At 37.4% G+C, this 20,436-nt stretch overlaps 1 protein-coding gene across 1 annotated transcript in view; it reads right to left on the reverse strand.

Annotated features, from left to right (window-relative positions):
• The window catches only part of RP1 (RP1 axonemal microtubule associated), a 247,901-nt gene that overhangs the window by 174,356 nt on the left and 53,109 nt on the right, over positions 1–20,436 (reverse strand). The window contains exons 2-3 of the mRNA XM_074318846.2: positions 15,185–15,808; positions 14,205–14,376 (exon numbers count right to left, since the gene is read on the reverse strand). Of these exons, the coding sequence (XP_074174947.2) occupies positions 14,205–14,376; positions 15,185–15,796 (784 nt within the window). The 5' untranslated portion in view covers positions 15,797–15,808. The remainder of the gene's footprint in view (positions 1–14,204; positions 14,377–15,184; positions 15,809–20,436) is intronic.

Below are 20,436 nucleotides of genomic sequence, written 5' to 3' on the forward strand. Positions count from 1 at the left end.
TACAAGCCCAGGAAGCACAGAGAGTCCCAAACAAGATGAATCCAAGGAGGCCCACACCAAGACACATCGTAATTAAACTGCCAAAGATTAAAGACAATGACAGAATCTTAAAGGCAGCAAAAGAAAAGCAGTTAGTTACCTACAAAGGAGTTCCCATAAGACTGTCAGCTGATTTCTCAACATAAACTTTGCAGGCCAGAAGGGGATTGGCAGGACATATTCAAATGATGCAAAGCAATGACCTACAACCAACATTACTCTATCCAGGAAAACTAGAAGTTAGAATCAAAGGACAGATTAAGAGCTTCCCAGACAAGAAAAAGCTAAAGGAGTTCATCACCACAAAACTGGTATTACAAAGTGTCTTAGAGGGAGTGTTGAAGAAGAAGGAGGAGGAGGGGAAGGAGAAAAAGAAAACAAAGATCAAAAATGTGAATAATAAAATGGTTATAAACATATCTATCAATAATTACTTTGAGTATAAATTAATTATATGCTTAAAACGAAAAGATAGGGTGGTAGAATGGATAAAAAAACAAGACCCGCACATACACTGTCTACAAGAGACTCACTTCAGATCGAAAGGCACACACAGACTGAGAATAAAAAAATGGGGAAAAGATATTTCATGAAAATGGAAACAAACAAAAAAACAAAACAAAACAAAGTGGAGATAGCAATACTTATACCAGACAAAATAAACTTTAAAACAAAGACTATAACAAGAGACAAAAAAAAATGGCCCATTAATCCCACTTCTGGGTATTTATTCAGAGAAACCTAAAAAGCTACTTCGAGGGAATGTGTGCATCCATATGATCACTGCAGCATTATTTACAGTGGCCAAGATGTGGAGGCAGCCTGGGTGTCCGTCGATGGATGAATGAATAAAGAGTAGGTAGTACATATATACAATGGAATACTGCTAAGCCATGGAAGTGAATGGGTTATTGCCATCTGCAGTGGTATGGATGGACTTGAAGGGTATTGTGCTGAATGGGGCATGTCAGACAGAGAAAGACAGATACAATGTGATTTCACTTACAAGTGAAATCTAAAGAACAAAATAAACAAGTAAAACAGAAAGAACTGAGTGACGTCACAGAAATGGTGGCATGAGGACTGCTTCTTGAAATCTCCCCTGCAAGTTACAACAAATTGAAGAGCTATAATCAAACAAAGAATTCCCTGTGCAACACACAAGCACCTCTGAGAGATCCATGCATCAAATCACCTGAACGTGGGAAAATCGGGTGAGCAGGGGAGGAGGGAAGAAGGAAGTGCAGAGACATGGCCACAGGACACAGACTGGAGCTCACTGAAGTCCAGAGCTCACTGCAATCCCAGGAGAGGGAAGAATTCAGGTGCAGGTGAAACCCTGGTGGCCCACAGACCTGCCTGAGGAATCATCATATAATACAGCTGAACCAACTGTCGCAGTAGAGACCTTGGAGCAGACTGAATACAGAAAGGTGAGAACGGTGGTTTAAGTTCTCACTGCCAGGCAGAAAACAAAGACACGGAATTTGGCTGCTTCCCTGCCACTGTCTCAGAGCTCGCCCCAGCCCCATTTTCCAAGTGCTAGAAGTAGGCTCCAGAAGAAACCGTAGCACTGTCAGATTAAAGAAATCTACAGCCCTGAGAACTGAAGCCACAGTCCCCGCAGCCACAGACGCACAGCGTTACTGACTAATTCCAGCAATAGGGAAAGAACTGTAGGGGCAAGACAGCTGTGGGCTGGTACTTGCCATTGTTCAGAGTCACAAATGCGCCACCTACCTCTCACAGCCCACCCCACTGCCACCTTTCTGGGCAGATTCCTGCGGGGACAACCAGAACTGCTGAGACACACAGGTTCTGCATCAGGCTGCAGGGGCAGCATTGGGATTTCAGAAGCTCAAAACTCTATTGCCCTCCACATCTTCCCATGGAACCCATGCCCTGAGACCCAGGTGACAGGTTCACAGAGGAGAAGCCCACCTTCTAGGGAACACTCCGTCATGTGAGAAGCTGGAACAGTGCAAGAGAAAAACAACAAAACACTACAGCATGAGAGAAAATAAAAGGCTGCAGTACTAGAGAAAATAAAACAGTCCAGCAACACCTACTAGAAAGCAAAAGAAAGACCTCTTCATATCAACCTGCTGCAGAATCCACTCCTGTAGATGCCCAGGAAGAGAAATAATAATTCATTAATTGCCATAAATAACCAAGGTAACAAAGCAGCTCAGAAAGAAGATGAACTCAAAGACATGAAAATATGTGACTTAAATGACAGAGAATTCAAGACAGCAGTTTTGAAAAAACTCGAGATGCAAGAAAACACAGATAGGCAGTTTAATGAACTAAGAAACATAATCAAAGAACAAAATTAACATTTTACCAAAGAAATTGAAAATTTTAAAAAAGAACCAAATAGGAATTCTGGAGATTAAGAACTCAATAAAAGAAATGAATGAAATACCCAGCTTAGATAATAGAGCTGACCAGATGGAGGAAAGAATTAATGATATCAAAGATAGAAATCTGGAAATGACACAGATGGAAGAAGAGAGAGACTTGAGAGTTAAAATAAATGAAAGAATTCTACAAGAACTTCTTGACTACATCAGAAAGAGCAACGTAAGTATAATGGGCATACCAGAAGGAAAAGAGAGGGAGAAAGGAACAGAGAGTATATTCAAATAGCCAACTAGAACTTCCCAAATCTGTGGAAAGAACTGGATCCTCAAATCAAAGAAACAAACAGAAAACCTAATTACCTCAATTCCAGCAGGCCTTCTCCAAGGCCTGCTGTCAAATTAATGATGGGGCGGCCGGTTGGCTGTTGGTTAGAGCACATGCTCTTAACAACAGGGTTGCCAGTTTGATTTCCACATGGGCCAGTGAGTTGCACCCTCCACAACTAGACTGAAGACAATGACTTGAGCTGAGCTGCTGCTGAGCTGCTGGTAGGCTGCCAGATGGCTCAGTTGGCAAGAGCGCATGCTCTTAACAACAAGGTTGCCAGTTCAATTCCCACATGGGATGGTGGGCTGCACCCCCTGCAACTAGGTTGAAAACGGTGACTGGACTTGGAGCTGAGGGGTCCTGGAAAAAGCGCACCTGATAAAATTTACCCAATTTAAAAATTTAAAAATTTTTTAAAAAATTTCAGTCTTTAAAAAAAAATTAATGACAAAGATTTCATTCTAATCTAAAGATTAGAATAAATGAGCAAACTAATCAGAAACAGTCTCAGACATATAGAGAAAAAACTGAGGGCTGTTAGATGGGAGAGGTGTAAGGATGAGGGAAAAGGTAAGGGATTAGAAAGTACAAATTGGTAAACGCAAGATTGCCATGGGGATACAAAAGACAGTTGGGGAACATAATCAATAATGTTGTAAAGATTTGGTAGGGTATCAATGGACACTTGTCTTATTAGGGAGGCCACTTCATGGATGGTGCACATGTTTGACCACTGCAGTGTACACCTGAAGCTGAAGCTGAATAGTACTGAATGTCAACTATAATTTAATATATATAGTCACAGGATGTGTAGTACAGCATAGGGAATAGTCAACGAAATTGTAACAGCTATATATGATGTTAGAGGGGTAGTAGATTGGGGGAGGCAGGTTATCACTTTGTGAGGGGTGTAAATGTCTAACTATTACATTGTTTTGTACACCTGAAACCAATCAAAATAAATAAATAAATAAATATAAAGAGTTACAAAAAAAAAATTATATACCCTACAAAAAGAGGATTAGGGGATAACAAGTGAAATAATTTTCAAGGCTTTTATATACTATTATATATTTTCTATATGTGTATACATATTATTATACATTTACTATATGCATGTGTGCATACATATAAGAAATATATGCATATATATACATAATACTTGTAAAATACATAAACATAACGTGCATATACACTATATACATTATATATATATTACATAATATGTAAAATATGTAATGTTTTAGTACCTGTAATGTATCTATGTAATATTAAAGCATCTGTCAAAAGCCAAAAAAACCTTAATGACAAAGAAAGAATTCATTATCTATGCTGGCCAAGACATAGAAAAAACCAGTGTCCTTCGAGAGATGATTGGATAAAGAAGTGGTTATATATACACTATCGAATACTACTCTCCCATAAAAAAATAAAATAGTGCCATTTGCAACAATATGGATGGATCTTGAGATTATTATGCTAAGTGAAATAAGTCAGACAGAAAAAGTCAAGAACCATATGACTTCACTCATAGGTGGGATATAAAACTGAAGGCAACAAAGGAACAAGACAAACAAAAAAACAAAAACTCATACACACAGACAACAGTTTAGTGGTTACCAGAGGAAAAGGGTGGAGCGGATATGGTAGAACAGGATAAAGGGGGTCAAACATATGGTGATGGAAGGAGAACTGACACTGGGTAGTGAACACATAATGCAATATATAGGTGATGTATTTATAGACTTGTACATTTGAAACCTATGTAGTTTTGTTGACCACTGTCACCCCAATACATTTTAATTAAAAAAAAAAAAAAACAGAAAGAAACTCACAGATGCAGAGAACACTTTGATGGTTGCCATATGGGAGGGGGTTTGGAGGTGAGTAAAAAGAGGAAGAGATTAAGAAGTACAAATTGGTTGTTACACAGTAGTCACAGCGATGTAGGGTATAGCAAAAGGAATATAATCAATCATATTGGAATAAGTATATATGGTGTCAGATGGGTACTAGATTTATCGGGGTGATAGACGGGAGGGGGTTGGGGGCAGACTGAAAAAAGTGAAGGGATTAAGAAGTACAACTTGGTAGTTACAAAATAGTTGTGGGGATGTAAAGTACAGCATAGGGAATATAGTCAATGATATGGTAATAACTATGCATGGTGCCAGGTGGGTACTAGACTAGTCAGGAAGATCACTTTTTAAATCATACAAATGTCTAACCACTATGCCGTATACCTGAAATTAACATAAAATAGTACTGAATGTCAAAATAAATAAAGTTAAATAAATAAATAAATAAAGTGATTGAAATATTGCTTCACAAAACACAAGAAATTTAGTTCTATCCTTCATTACCTTTGCATATATTTCTACATGTATGGATCCAAAGTTAATAAGACATAAAGAAAAAGCATTCAAAAGCACTTCTTATCCATTCAACACACTTTTACTAGGTGTTTACCATGTCCCAAGAAATATGCTAGATCTGGGATCGAGCCATGAATAAGATGCGGTTGGAATTCAATGTATATGAACACGTGTGTTTTAAGTAAAAAGTACGTTACAGGATCATCACTCTCAATTTCTTGTTTCCCAATATCATTTGGGCCACCTAGGACATTGTTTGATATAACATTACTAAAAATTATGTGCTGCCGTACCATGTTTTCTAAAAACTCCTACTTGTTATGAGTGATTTCCCCAATTTCCTTGATATAGTTATATATCACTCTTCCCAAATTGAAAAAAAAAGTAATTTCATTGTCTCTCTGCTCTAGGGAGAGTGCTACATAATGTTTTAAGCATTTTATCACTCCTTCCTCATATGAAAAAAAATAAAGATGTAGTAAAAATAGCATTGATTTTCAGGCATGAATGACTAGGTTCTGATCCTGACAGATACCTATTGTGCACCACTTACAAAAGTACTCTGGCTCCCTGCTTCTAGGTTGTCTCATCTGCAAAAAGGTAGTAACAAAGTCAAACATTGTCTTCATAAGGAAAGATTACATAGAATAAATCCAAGACTACTATAGTCCCTGGTATACGAGTACAGTAGACACAAAATTAACATTAACTCTTCTCCCCTTTCTATTATTTCTCCACAATTTTAGTTCTTTACAACATTACAACTTCCATATTTCAATTAGAGGAGTACATCATTTAATGTAGAAAAAGCATACTCTATGTAGAGGTAGTCTTAATCTGGTGAAATAAATACCAATTCATATTTTATGGATTTGACTCATAATGAACTAAAACCAAAGATATTATTTATGTAATCATCTTTTAGTTCCTCAATACAACTTTGTTATTTTGGCACAAGTAAATGCAAGTTTATTAAACAGATGTTCTGAGGAAAACCAGGTTGAACACAGTTGGCACAAAAAAGTTATAAGATTGTTATGGAGATTTTACAATCATACCTTTATCAAATCAGTAAAGTTAATAAATAAAGTATTTTGAGGCTATGTCTATTCTGTTTATTCAACAATGCATTCAATATACATTTTGCACTTACTGAGAACATAAAAAAGAAGAAAAAGGATATTATTCCTGTCCTTAGGGCATTTATAATGTCCTAGGAGAAAAGTCACAGATACAAGAAATTATATACTCGTATTGTCAGGAAAAAAACAGAGACTTCCAAAATATTAGAATAGAAAAAAAGTCTATAATTGTTGGAAAAATGAAGAACTGGGGAATGATGAAAGTCAAATCAGATTATCAAAGGGCAAGTTTTCTAGGGTAAGATCATTTTGAAGTGGGAAATTCTTAGAGGTTATCTCTAGTCCATCTCCATCCCATTTGCTTAATCTTATGAGGGGGGGAAATGCATGAGGTGGAAAAAATGCATGATAAAGAAAGACTGTGCTGATATTGAAATTATAAATCTTCCTGTTCATCACTGCTTTCAAAGTCAGTTAAATTTAATGGTTTTTTCTCTTCCCAAATCAAGAGATTCTTATCTTCAAAAACATAAAATATTTTTAATAAATTTCTGTTAATATTTAAGGATGTCGCAACTTGGCAAAATAGACAGGCTTGACCAACCATTTCAAAGGAGAAATAATAGTTGATATTTTCTCTTATTACTTCATTGAGATTTGTCCTTGAGTTCTGGAATCTGTTGTTTAATAAGTTGTTATTTTCATCAACTACTTCAAAGATTTCATTTGTTTGATTGCTGGGGTCTTGTGTATTTGAGTTCACATCACCCACAGTTAACAATGATTTGTGCAAAAAATTCACACAAAACCTTTTCTTTAAATATAATTGAAATTTCTTTAAATTATTTTCTTCCTCTGAGTCGAAGAAGTTAACTTTTTTAAATTTTCTTCTTTTACCTATCAAATCAAACATGTTATTGAAGTAAAGTTGATCAAATGTATTGCCGATGGCATTATCATTAAATGTCTTTCTACTATTTGCTTTATTGTTTTCATCTCTGAACATGGTTTTATTTGTCTGTAGTAAATATGGGTGAATTTTCATCCATAAATGGAGGCCCAAAGAATTTTCAATATCAGAATCTGTGCAATATGCAAATCCTCGGTTTTCCTCATTTATGGGTTGGATAATAACAGTTAGTATTGGGCAATATTGACCACAAATAGCATAGAATTCATCCAAAGAGTCATTTTCCTGAAGTTCACCATGAATATTATTTCCAGGCAATGGCTGGTTTTTAATCGTATCATCAGAGACAGGATGTATTTTATTGGTAGCAGCTGTAAAGACATGAGTGACAGATGTGCATACTCTTTCTGACCTATGGTTACCTTTCTCCTCTGCATGGTGATTTGGCATTCTCTCCTTGGCACATATTTCATTTTGAACATCTAGCAAATCTTCCTGAAAAGGCTCAGAGTCACTACAATGAGGCATGTTAAAATAACAGCATTTCATTTCAAGGGGTTGAGTCAGTTCCTCCAATTCTGAACAGGACAGGTCAGCCATGTTTGGGCCTGAGGCCAAATTTCCAAACTGTGAATATAGTACCTCATCGCTGTTATTATCATGCAGAGTATCCACTGATGTGGTGTCTGCATTCCCACATATGCCAGAATTTTCAGGAGATGATACTCTTAGCAAATGATTTTCTTTCAGGAGCCACTTGCCTTTATCAATCAGCACTCCTTCCTCTATGTCTCTGAAGATCCTGTTATGATCATTTTGTTTTGTACTATGTTCTAAAATGTCTCTCCAATGATAATTGGCCCTCATGTCATTAAAGTCATATTTATCTTGTCTTTCCTCCTGAAATTTCTGCAACATAGATGAACCACTAGATACCTGTTCAGAAGAGCTAAATGAATGACGTTCAGAATCATAAAGACATACATTTTTAGTACACTGATCTTCCATAGAATTATAAGGACAAACCTGAGATCTGTGTATAGACCCAGAGGAAAAAGATGGCTTAACAATCTCCACTTTATCATAAAGTTTTTCTATTGTCCTTTCAATAAATCCTTTATTGCATTCTTTCTCTTGCTCATCACTGTCTTTGGGGCCATCACTGGATGTCTTATATGGCTGATCATTCTCACTGGCTCGTCTATAGTCTGACCAATCAGAAGTCACTGGTCTTTTGAAGCAGTTTTTGAAATCAAGAGGGGAGTCTGAACAACTTCCAATTTCCATGCTTTTCATCATCATTTTAATTCTCATTTTAGTTTCTCTTTCATTGAGCTCCTTTTCAGTGTTTTGCTTAGAACCATAGCAAAACAGTAAAGGTGGTGGTGTTGCCAACCTCCCACTGATTGTCTCACAAATTACACTATTCTTCCTTTCTTCTTCTGTCATGTTCCTGCTAGAGATTTCTATCAATTCCAAACTTTTACTAGCCTCTAATTCTTTTTTGATCAATCCTTTAGTGACTTGCTTTCCTGTATTTACCTTTGTATTAAAGAAATCAATGTCCTGCTTTTCTAATTCTTCACAAGATTCCAACACTGAAATGTTTCTTTCATTTGATGTCATGCTGTTGGTTATTGAATTTGTTTCTTCAGAAGCCTTTGATTCTTCCTTATCAAAGGATGTATGTACATTTTTTCCCCGAAATTTCTTTAATGAACAATTTTCAAATTCATCTAGAGAATTGTGTTCATTATCAAATTTTGGTTGAGTAGCACTTAGGAAAAAGCCATGGTGGGTTAAATTTCTATTTTGGTGGGACAGCAATATATTAAAACCATGTTTACACTCAAGGTCTGCCAAAATATGTAGGTCTTTCTGAACTTTATCAACTCTTTCTAACTCTTCGGTCAATTCCAAATTATCAGTATATGTGTTTTCGCTGGAATTTAAAAAGTCATTGGTATTGCAGACTTTGATGGGAATGTAGGCCTCGTCAACTAAGCAAGCTGTCTTAAAGGTATGGCTTTCCTCATGAGCACAAGCCTTATGGGAAGACATAGCATCAATTAGTGAACAGACCTCTCCTAGGAAACAAGCTTTATTCATAGAGGTCTGATCTGTGGTGGAGCCATCACTAGGGGGAAAAATGTCACTGAGGTTACAAGTCGCTTTTGGAGGATAAATCTTGCTCACAGCGCACATCTCACATGGAGAGCAAGTCCTCTCTGAAACACAGGCTTCAGGAGCACAGTCCTCACTGGCAAAGCAGCCTCGACTTGAAGAGATGATTTTCTGTGTTTTTTCATTTTCAGTGCACTTAGGAACTCTCCGAATGTTGGGTGTGGAACAATTTGCAGAAAGACCCATAGGGACCACCTCTTGTTCTTTCTCAGTGAGTCCAAAGGGATTTGTAGTTGACTCCACTAAATGGGCAACAGCGGCCTTCAAGTCGTCAGCTTCCTCTGTGATAGCAACATGCCTGAGAACCTCCAACAATGCAAGTATTTCTGAAGTTCTCTTGGCAGTCTTGTGACCATCACCTTGACAGGAGCTATTCATACTTCCCTTTAGGTTTAGCACCAGGAGCCAAGCGAGAAGAACATTAGTGGAGGAATTACATATTGGGGAAGGGAAGGGAACATCTACAAGTGAACCTGGCATGTGAACACCACCATTCTGAGTCTTGTGAATACTGGGAACTAAGGCCTGCAGATGGCGAAGCAATAGGACTGGTAACAGGTCTTTTGGAGTGGCCTCTTCCATTGGATCTACTTGAATGGCAGCATCTACACTTTGCCCTTTTGTAGCTAGATTTATTTCTTGGTAAACAGGGCTTACCTCTGGTCCTAATTTTTCAACAGATACCTGACTTTTAGTATTATGATTATCAATAGCTGACTGTGACAAAGTACAACATTCCTGCAGGGAAAGCAAGTAAGCATCATTCCAAGATTCAATCTGGCTCTTATAGAGATCTCTGTTAAGTTCTTCAGTGTTGTTTTTGTCAAAAGATTTACCTAAATCTTTACCTAGATTATCTCCTGTCAAACTGGCATTTTTAGTTATGTGCTTATTACTTTCCATGACAAAATTATTTCCTTTTTCAGAACTTGTGTGGGAATCATTTCCTGGAAAACTATTGTTACAATTAACAACACTCCTTTCCTTTTTGCATATTGGAACTGATTTACTATGTTGCAAAGTTGAATGTGGATTTATGTTCTGCAACCATCTCTGTATATAATTTTGAACTGAATGATGGGTAACATCCTCAGGAAAAACAGCTTTTTTCAAAGAAGGTAAGGAATTTGCCCTGGTTGTAACATGCTCTTTACTTACGATAGTACCTGATTTCAACTTAACCCCTTTTTGTTTTTTCTGGCTTTTTAAAGTTATGTGTGAATTATTAACTTTTGAAACTAAACTCTTCTTTACCATTCCTCTCAAATACCAACATGCTATTTCTGCCTGTGATCCACAAAAAGCACTGGGTTTTTGCTCAAGATAGTTAAGCACATGAAATAAATTTTGATTTTCAAAAGTATTTTTGCAATATCTGAATTCATTACGGGAAAATACTTTCTCTCCTTGACCAGTTTCTCTTTTTGTAGGCCCTCCTAAGCTTACTTTGTTTAGTGGTCCTGATTTCCTTTTGGTTAAAAATCCTTGAACCTTAGGATTCTGCATATCATTGAATGTATTTCTATGGAAATTTTTTGAATTCACAGAATTGAGATTACTTTTGGAACGAAAATAATTTGCTTCAATTACCATATCACTTGGATGGAGTTTTTCCTCACAAAGTAACACTCCTCTAAAGGGACTGTGTGAATCTTGCAATACGGTTTTCTGTGCTATTCTACCCCTTGTGTTTATTCTCTTAGTCTTACTGGGGATTCCTTTAGTTGCAATCTCCCCATCCTGAGGACTGTAATTTATCACTTGCTGCTGAGATTTCATCTTCTTTTTGCTGGCAACAGATGATGAAATCTGCTTTTTATTTTCTGGAAGTTTTATTAAACTACACTGAGCAAATTCATTTATTAGTCTGTCAATTCTTGTGGTGACAGTAGAAGATAGTACTGAAGCTGGGGTCTCAGAAATAGTTTTGCCAGTTACAGAGCTGTTAGTTAAAGAATGAGTTGCATCTGCTAAACTAGGACAGAACCTATCATTAGTGTTGCTGTAAGTTCTTAAGTTCTTGATACTAGCTTTGTTTTCTGGTGTTACACTATCAACTATACCTTCCTCCACAATTATGTTTTCCGATACAGTGTGTGGCAAGCCATTATTATGGGACATCTCTAACATCTTCTGACTTGTAATTTCTACAGCACCAGCACTTATTGCACTTGACTTGAGTTGTCTGCTTTCCTTTTGTCTTTCTAAAGATGACTCCATCTGTTCATTGCTATCTATCTGAACAAGTACTGGATTATTAGATACTGATGACATTTTACTGCAAGAATCTGTATACATGCAGTACTCAGATTTGTTTTCCCCGTCTTCCCTTTCCTCACTATAGGAAAACTGTCCAATCATTTTCTTTTGAACTTCAGTTTCAGATATTAAGGTCACACTCCCAATCACAGATTTCTTTTGTCTTACTCTCTTTGGTCCAGGTGTAGGGGGCCTATAAAAATGATGCTTCACTTGATCCTGAGTTTCCTGGATAGTATTTATGTCCATAGCAGCATTCTCCCAACCAGAAGCACTGCAAGTTTCAAGCTCTTGAGCTGTCATTTGAGTGTTTATCTCCTCTGCCAAACTGCCCTCTTGAATACTGCCTTTCTCCAGAGATACGACATCCGCAGACAATGAACATGCTGCAATCTTTAAACCAGATGACAGACCATCTGGTCTTCCTGGAAAACTGCTGAGCTCACTTTTTTCATCATTATTAGAAAGACTAGCTCTACTGACACTGGTTGTCCATTTTATTGTTTCCTCTTCTTTTATCTTGAATCGAACTTTCATCTCAACTGTCATAGTGCCATCTTGATTAAAAATAATTGATTTCTCAATATCATCTTCGGAAGGATATATCAATAAATTCTGAGAATCCTTTTTTTCTAAGGCCAAGTAAGTTTCAGGAGCAAAAGAATGATCTGAGTTGCAATCATTATTATGCATTTTGTCAGAAGAAGCAGAATAAACCTGGGACCTTGGGCTTGAAGGCACATGTGCACTCACTTTCAAGATTTTAAGAGTAAAAGATGACCCACATCAAAATATAATGTGAAAGATAAAGAAGTTTTATATACATATATCCAATAGAAGAGGCAGCCAAAAAAGGAAGAAAAGAAAAAAGTAAATAATTAGCATGAAAAGTACCTTAGTTTCTAAATTTCAAACCTCTATGCATTCATTGGTTATTTGAGTTTATTATAATATCTGGTACATTTCTACAAACTATTCTTTAAAAAGGAACTTATAAGTCTATTTCAATGAGGAGATTCATAGAATTTTAATTTTTAGTTTAATAAGGCAATTTAAATAAGTACAAAGCAGAATTGCTAAGAATTCTAGCAAAAATTGATTTCTGCAGTGTTTAGTTTTGTTGTTTTATTTTGTTTACCAGTACTGAAATTGGAGTTTAACCAAGTGCTGCTCACTTATTCAAGAAAGCAAGTAATAATTACGGTGGTATTTATTTTTCCATCTGTGCATATCCAAGAGACACATTTATAACATGATGAAAGCTAAAACATTTTTATAATTTATTTAAAATGCTATACTAACCAAATAAAACCATTAATTTAGCATTACTTTGTATAATCAGTACACTTGGTTTAACATAGGGCAAAAAGAGAACAGGGCTAGATATAAGATCCAGATATCTAGTTGTCTTTGTAATGTGTGTCTGTAGAAATAATTTTGGTACTCATGCTTCTTACACTCAACCTAATTCCAATTAGTGATTTGTATAGATTTTCACATGTTTGCTATCAATTAAATATGTTTAACTTTTTAAAATATAAACCTAGAAATATTTTCTCTTAATCTCTGTACTTTTACCAAAACTATAAATGAAAATGTCTCACTCATAATTTTTTAAAAACTAAAGGAAGCCCTCAGGTTCCCTGAAGCTATAAAAAATCATACTCAGCAACCCATATCAAACACAAAATAACAAAATGATTTTAGTAAAATGACTAAGGTAGCAATAAAAGAATACAAACATATGCATAAGATATTCAGCCGTTAGTGCCTTTGAAATAGAAACATTAATAATTATCTATTGAGTATATCCATACAACTATAGGACAAAATAAATAATAGATGAATTTCACCCACTTTAGTAATAAGTAGAGGAATTATACTACTTAAAATGCTTATTATCCCATGTCTAAATAAAATAAAAACTAAAATTTAAGTACAAATGGCAATCAATACTTTCACATAGAGCTAAAATACTGAGCACAATAAATCATGAAATTTTTTCCATGCCTGCATAGGGAATTTACAGCCTATCCCACACTCCTGGGCATCAAGATGCCCTCCTCCCCCCTATCCAAAAGATAATGCCACATTGTGAAGCCTTTCCTAAGAAATTATCAACATAGATTATTGTTAATCAGCATGAATTGGCTACATGAACCTTTTAAAAAAAAAAAAAGAAAACTGGATCTAAAGGCCTGTGGTTTTTACTGGATTAACTTCAATAAGTAGACATGTATGTAGCTAGAAATTTTTTTAAATACGGTCACTCGACTAACCTACTGAGTCAGCTATAATGCTGCATGGTACTATTTAGAGAAAACTCTGCAACTACCAGAGATGTCACTTCCATATTCCATAGAATTCCTCTCCAAATCAAGAAATGATTCTTTATCTTGGTATTATATGGGGGGAAAAAACATACCTTATCAATTCAATTTAAACAGATATCAGTAATTGATTTGGAAATATCTAAAAAAATTGAGACAATCTCTGTGACTCTTTCCAACTACAAATATAACCAATTTTAATTTAGAATGCTTTGATCCCTTTGTTTTCTCTTCTGTGATGAAGAAAATTAGTCATTTAAGCATGGATTTTTTCGTTGCTGACAAAAAAAACTCTCAGGGCAAAATATAAAGGCTATATATTTAAGTGACTTACTTTTTCTGTTTTCTGATCTGGTATTTCCCTTGGGGTACACACGATGAGAGATCCCTGGTAATCTAGCAGGAAGCAAGTATTTTTGGGTGTCATAATTTCCTGGTTTAAACGGTTCCCTTCCTGCTGCCACTACAGCTCCAGAGCTCAGAATCACCGCCTGGAGACTGGGAACCTAGAAAAAAACCAGAGTTATGGTCCTTACATAAACAACATTAAGTTTTGTTCTTTCCATGTAGTAATTTTTTAACTGATTGAATCAATTCAACAACCTCCTGGGCTAGAAAGAGATAATCACCAAGTATTTGCTAAGCATAAACGATGTATACAAAATAATGAAATACCAAAGCATAAGGAGGTCAGGGTTAGACCAACACCTTTACTGAGCCTACATATGGTATTAGCTGGGAGGAGACAGACCAGTCTTTATCAAACTAAAGAAATCTTTAAAAGGTATGCAGTACTGTTTCTGCCTTCCCCACCAAAGCACCCAGCTGTAGCCAAATGTCTGCCCTTAGGCAGCTGACAAAGGGCCTGGTGAACACACCAGGACCAGGAAGAGGAGCTCTTGTGGACACATTGGCAGCTGCAGGGCAAACTCTCTCCTGCAGCCCTCAGCGAGGATCCCAGGAATACGGTTTCTTTATCTAACAGAATATCACTCTTGGCTACTCCTTTTCAAGAAATATTGTTGAGATCAGACTCTCTTGCCGACATATTATGTAACTCGGTTCTGATGGAAGGCAGAGGGGGGTGGGGGGGGGCGGAGAGCGTGGGAGAAAAAAAAGGGCTCCTCTTGGCCAATGTCTCATCAGATTGAGACTTGAGAACAAATGAACCATCCACCCAGATGAGCCAGCCATCTCCCACGAGGGTCGTAACACACAGGCACACGCAGGCACGTGCGCGCAAAGCCTTCCTTCCCCAGCGCCGCTGTCCCGCAGGCCCCGAGCTCAGACAAGAGGAACCTCCAGAGTGCTTACCTTCCTTCCATCGGTGGCATACAGCTTGGTCACGCGGCACTGCATGACCTCCGTCAGGTGCTGCAGAAAGGCCTCGAAGGTCTGGGTGACCTTCTTGCTCAGAAGGACCACGCGTTTTGCCTTCGGGTCACCATTCTTGAAAACCACAAGCCGCCGCGGGGCGAGCCGCACGCCGGTAGCAGGGGCGGCGGGGAAGTGGTGCGCGCGCGTGCTGATGGCCCGGCTGCTGTGCCAGGGCCGTGGGCACCGGCTGGCCTTATCCAGGTCGAGCGGCTGCACCTTCCTGCCATGGGAGCACAGGTACGACTCACCGTCCTCCAGTTCCTCCAGGCGTGTGATGCTGTGCCTTCCCCGAGGGGTGGTGATATTCCTCACCCCGAAAGGTAGAGGAACCTTCCTTGACAAGTTATCCAGCAAAGCGTCAAATGTCTTAAAGCAACGAGGATTGACCACCACCCTGACCCTGCCAAATTGTGGGTCTCCGCTCTTGTAGAAACTGATCCTTTTGGCCACAACAGGATGTGTGATGCTTGTGTGATGAGGGGAAAGAACTTGACCTTTGGAAGAAGTTGGATGAATCACGGAAAAACTAGTGGAAGGAGTTTCGCTCATTCTGGACGAGACCTAGAAAGGGAAGACAATTACTCATCTCCAGAATAACAATACCATAAAGAATACATGATAATGCTAATGCAAGGCTATTCCTAAGCTTTCATTCATTCATTATGCCTGCCTATTTTAACAGATAATTTTTAGGAGCTGACAATAAAAAGACGTAAATGAAAAAGTTAAATAAGGGTATTTCTATTTTAAAGATAAAACAACCTAAAGATACTAATAAATGACTACGTAAGTAAATTATGATATATACATCCATGTAATGGAAAACTATGAAACCATTAAACATGGCCTTATAGATGTGCACTTATTGGCATAGAAAAATGACCATGGCCTATTACTAACTAAAAAGTAGTCTGTAAAATACATATGCTATGCCATTGCCAATGTATTCAATTGGCCTTCTGTATCTATGGATTCAATTTAGTGCGAATAGAAAATACTCGGGAAAAAAAAAATTACGGGTACTATGTAATTAGGCCTACAGTGGTTACATCTATAATGAACGTGTACAGACATTTTTCCTTGTCATTATTCTGTAAACAATACAGTAGAACAGTTTATATAGCATTTACATTATAGGTATAATCATCTAAAGATGTTTAAAGTACATGGGAGGATGTGCATAGGTTTTATGCAAATATTATGACATTTAATATAAGGGACTTGAGCATCTACGAAGAATTTTAGTATCTGCGGGGTTCCTGGAACCAGTGCCCTCATGGATAGTGACGTCCAACTTGTACATATGTATTATACTAGCAGAAAAAGTCCAAAAGTATATACAACCCAGCGTTGATGGTGCTTTTCTCTGGATGGCAGAGCTACGGATAATTGGGTTTTTTATACACTGCTAAATTTTATGAATCTTTAAAATTAACATGTATTATTAAACAATTAAAAAATAATACAAGGCAAATCAGAAAACATCCAATGACAAAAGAGAATTTTGCAATTAGTTCTGCATGTCCTGACAGTCATGGAAAAGGAGGGAAATAGGAAAAGTTTATAAAGTTCAAATTGTCTGTTGGATGGAACCAAATGAGTTCATCTGGAAGAAAATGTTTCCTGACATTAAATTCTAGAAGGAATGTATCTTATAGATTCTTAAATGATGGCCATATTAAGATCGTGTAAGATGTTTCCATTATAGATTTTAGAAAATGCAGGTTAATTACTTAACACACTATTAATATTGCTTTCGGAAACTGCACTAAACAAATATTTTTTGAATGAATGACAGCATTGTTATGGGCTGCTAAAAATGATGCATCTGGAGTACTGCTGCCACCAGTGGTTATAAAATGAAAATGTCAGGAGGCAATTTCTGAGCCATTTTCAGCCAATCACTGAGGTTTTCCTCTTCCACTCCCCGTAAAGCCAGTCTGACTGACAAATAGTCATCTTATGGAAGGTTTTATCTGATTCTGGGCTTGTTTTTCATTTGTAGCATATTGTAGCTATTTTCTATTGTTTTAAATCATTGTAATTATTAGTATCTTTTGACATAATAAGAATGCCCTGCAGGCTTGAAGACAAATTGAACTAAATAAACATGATTAGTATTAAAGAGATGAAAAAGGCATGTTTGTCATAAATTAGCTGTAAGTCTGGCCCAAATCACCTACCTAAATGTTCGCAGGCTGTTGTCTAAGATTCTTCATATATCTCCAATATAATTTGTAAATTGTACTTATATGTGGGGCAGCCTGGTGGCTCAGGTGGTTGGAGTGCTATGCTCCTAACGCCAAGGTCACTGTTTTGATTCCCACATGGACCAGTGAGCTGAGCATTCTATAGCTAAGACTGTGAACAACGGACTCTACCTGGAGCTGGGCTGTGGTGGGTGAGCTGCCGGCAACCACCATAGAGCAGTGGGCAGCCGTTGTGAGCAGCTGACCAACGACTGGTGACCAACTGCCTCAGCTGGGTAGAGCACAGTGCTCATAATACCAACACGTGCCAGGGAGCTGCGTCCTCCACAACTAGACTGAAAACAACTGCTTGAATTGGAGTTGGTGGGGGAAGTGGGAAAAAATAAAAATAAAAAAATAAAATTGTACTTATATGTAACTTAGGAAAATGAATTCAAAGATCAGCCTAGAAATTAGATGTGTCTTGCCTTCTCTTTCCCCAAGGGATTTAAGTAATTGTAGTTCCTAAGACAATAAAGGCAGCTGTAGCAGGCATGCACATCGGGAGCTGGGGAATTCAGTTTTGCAATGGAGTCAGCAAAACTGCAACCTCTTCTCATCCTTGGCTGTAAACTGTGATCGGACCTTGGTCATGGTGTTTAATCTCTGTGCCCTCACCAACTATAAGACAGATGAATTCCTTCAGTATTTAAATGAAAGACTTCAGAACTCTTTGCCTCCAATTACTTTTTAGGTTGGTTTACTTACATATTTGTTTGAAAATATTTTACATGAATAGTGTTTGAGATACATTTTTTACCTAATTTTGGTAAATTATCTTTATCTATGCATAAAGATGCATAGTGGAGCTTTTAATTTCAATAGTTATCTGCCTGGATCTCATTATTGACCTAGTGATCATGTTGGGAACACAGTTATGTGAGCCGGCAGGCTAAGGGTTTGGGTTTGTTTGTTTGGGGGTGGGAGGGTGACTAAAATAGAATAGGGAGATTTGGTGCTGGGACTAGGAAGGAGAATATGTAAGATAAGATAATTAGAAGGAAGAGGTGGCCCCCATTTTCCCTATCCCACTGCTGCCCAGTACCGAGCACTGTTTTTGAGCCTGATGCATGAAAGAAGCTGAAATAGCATTCCCTGGGAAGACGCCAGATGCCCAGCAGTAAAGGAGCATTTGCAGAGAAAGTACCAGCAGTAAGGTGGTTGCCAGCACCTTGGTGAGGATGTACATGGTAGCAAAAACAATAAAAATACAAATTTGTATGGTCCTCATTGCATGTAATAGGATCTCCAGGAACTCCTAGAAGTCACAGGGAAGTTTTAAAGAATGCTGAGATTTTTGCATACATGGAGGTGAGGTTTAAGTGCCTCTGTTAAGGTGAGTATTGTGTGTATACCATAGAATATGATGAAGATTCAGTATTATCATTGAATAAAAGGATCTATGTGCATACAGTGCCCAATATCATCATTGGGAGGAGAATGCAAGCAAGATTCTTTCCAGAGGAAGTGTTTCAGCCTTTGCCTTTACATAATCATATGTGTCCTTTATAGTGACTGTGGGAAATTCACAGAGTAATTCAATAGCACAATTGAGGAAGAGTCAGGGAAACATGAGAATATCAAGGAGGGATGTGTAGCCCAATTTAAGGGATTGGGGCTGAGGGTGGGAAGAGATGGCAGTATTCACAGGAAAGCCTATGTAAAGCTGAGATGCCAGAGCCAAAGAATGGAGGAGATGCCCTCCAGGAAGAAGACAAGAGTTAGTAGAGCATCTGCCAGTGCACAGGAGCAACACCAGTGACATGATACGTCTTGACAGTAGAGTGTCCCTTTTCATGAAACAGATCTACCAGTGCTCCATAACTTTCAGTTACCCCGACTCAACTATAAAAACTAAGCAGAATTTGGATGGAGATTTTTAAATGTTTCTTTACACACATTTAAATAATGTTTATTCTATCCGCTCTGAAGTTGGGATAAGGCAGTAATATGCTTAGGGGCTGTCTATAGAACAAAGTAACCTAAAGCAGTCTAATTCTCCAGCAGGTTAGGGTGAAGTAAGAGAAGTGGAGGTGGAAAGAGGTAACAAGAGAAACTGTAGAATCTTAAGGCCCATTACTTTCCTCACCACTGACTTCCCTAGAAGTAGCAAAGGACCTGCTTAACAAAATCTCTTGCCTCCAGCCTAAAGTATATTGAAATCTGCTTCTAATGACTTCACAGCTTGCTACCAATATCTTCTACTCTTCTCTGCAATCTCTTCATCGCCTAAAGTCAGACCATGGAAACATCATGAATACTTGTATTGCTTTTAAAGATTAAGCAAATTTTTTAACACTCTTTGGTTCTCTAGGTTCAGCCATGGTTATGCTTATCATTCTCCTCATTGGTCTCAGTCATCTGTGCTGTTCAGAGCTAAATACAGTAGTTGCCTCTACCAAGAAAACTGTACGTTCTCTCTACCACTCACTTGGCAAAACAGATGACAGACTTACAAAATGAACATGCTTCATTTCACTAATTATATTTTAAATGTAATTTCTGCCATGAAGTAAGAATTTAGGCAATTCAGAAAAAAAGAATGACGTAGAAAACAAAATAAGAAAAATTATGTATTTATAATGTTAGTTCTTTGGCAATTCAGAGATTTAGTGTTGCAAGAAAAATTAGTTCATTTCACAGATTATCATAAGTCTATGCAGTAAAACTGGGGTAGGGGGCAGGTGGGGTTCAAAAAAGGAATTCAGCAATTATCCCCTGTGGTAGTCACAGCATTGTTGAATTACAAGCAGCTTCCTCATTCTTTAATGTACTACATAGATTTTTTTAATCAGTAAATAGTGCTTTCATAATCAGAAAAAAACTTTACTCATATTTTAATACACTAATACACTAATAATACAGAATTTCTTGCTTTCCTGACACTGAATTTCCCTACTACATCAATATCAGCATATTGTGAAGGTTTCTGGCATATTT

This window comes from Rhinolophus sinicus, chromosome 7, assembly GCF_057876585.1.
Source record: "Rhinolophus sinicus isolate RSI-liver-muscle chromosome 7, RSI-T2T, whole genome shotgun sequence".
NCBI classification, from domain to species: Eukaryota; Metazoa; Chordata; class Mammalia; order Chiroptera; family Rhinolophidae; genus Rhinolophus; species Rhinolophus sinicus.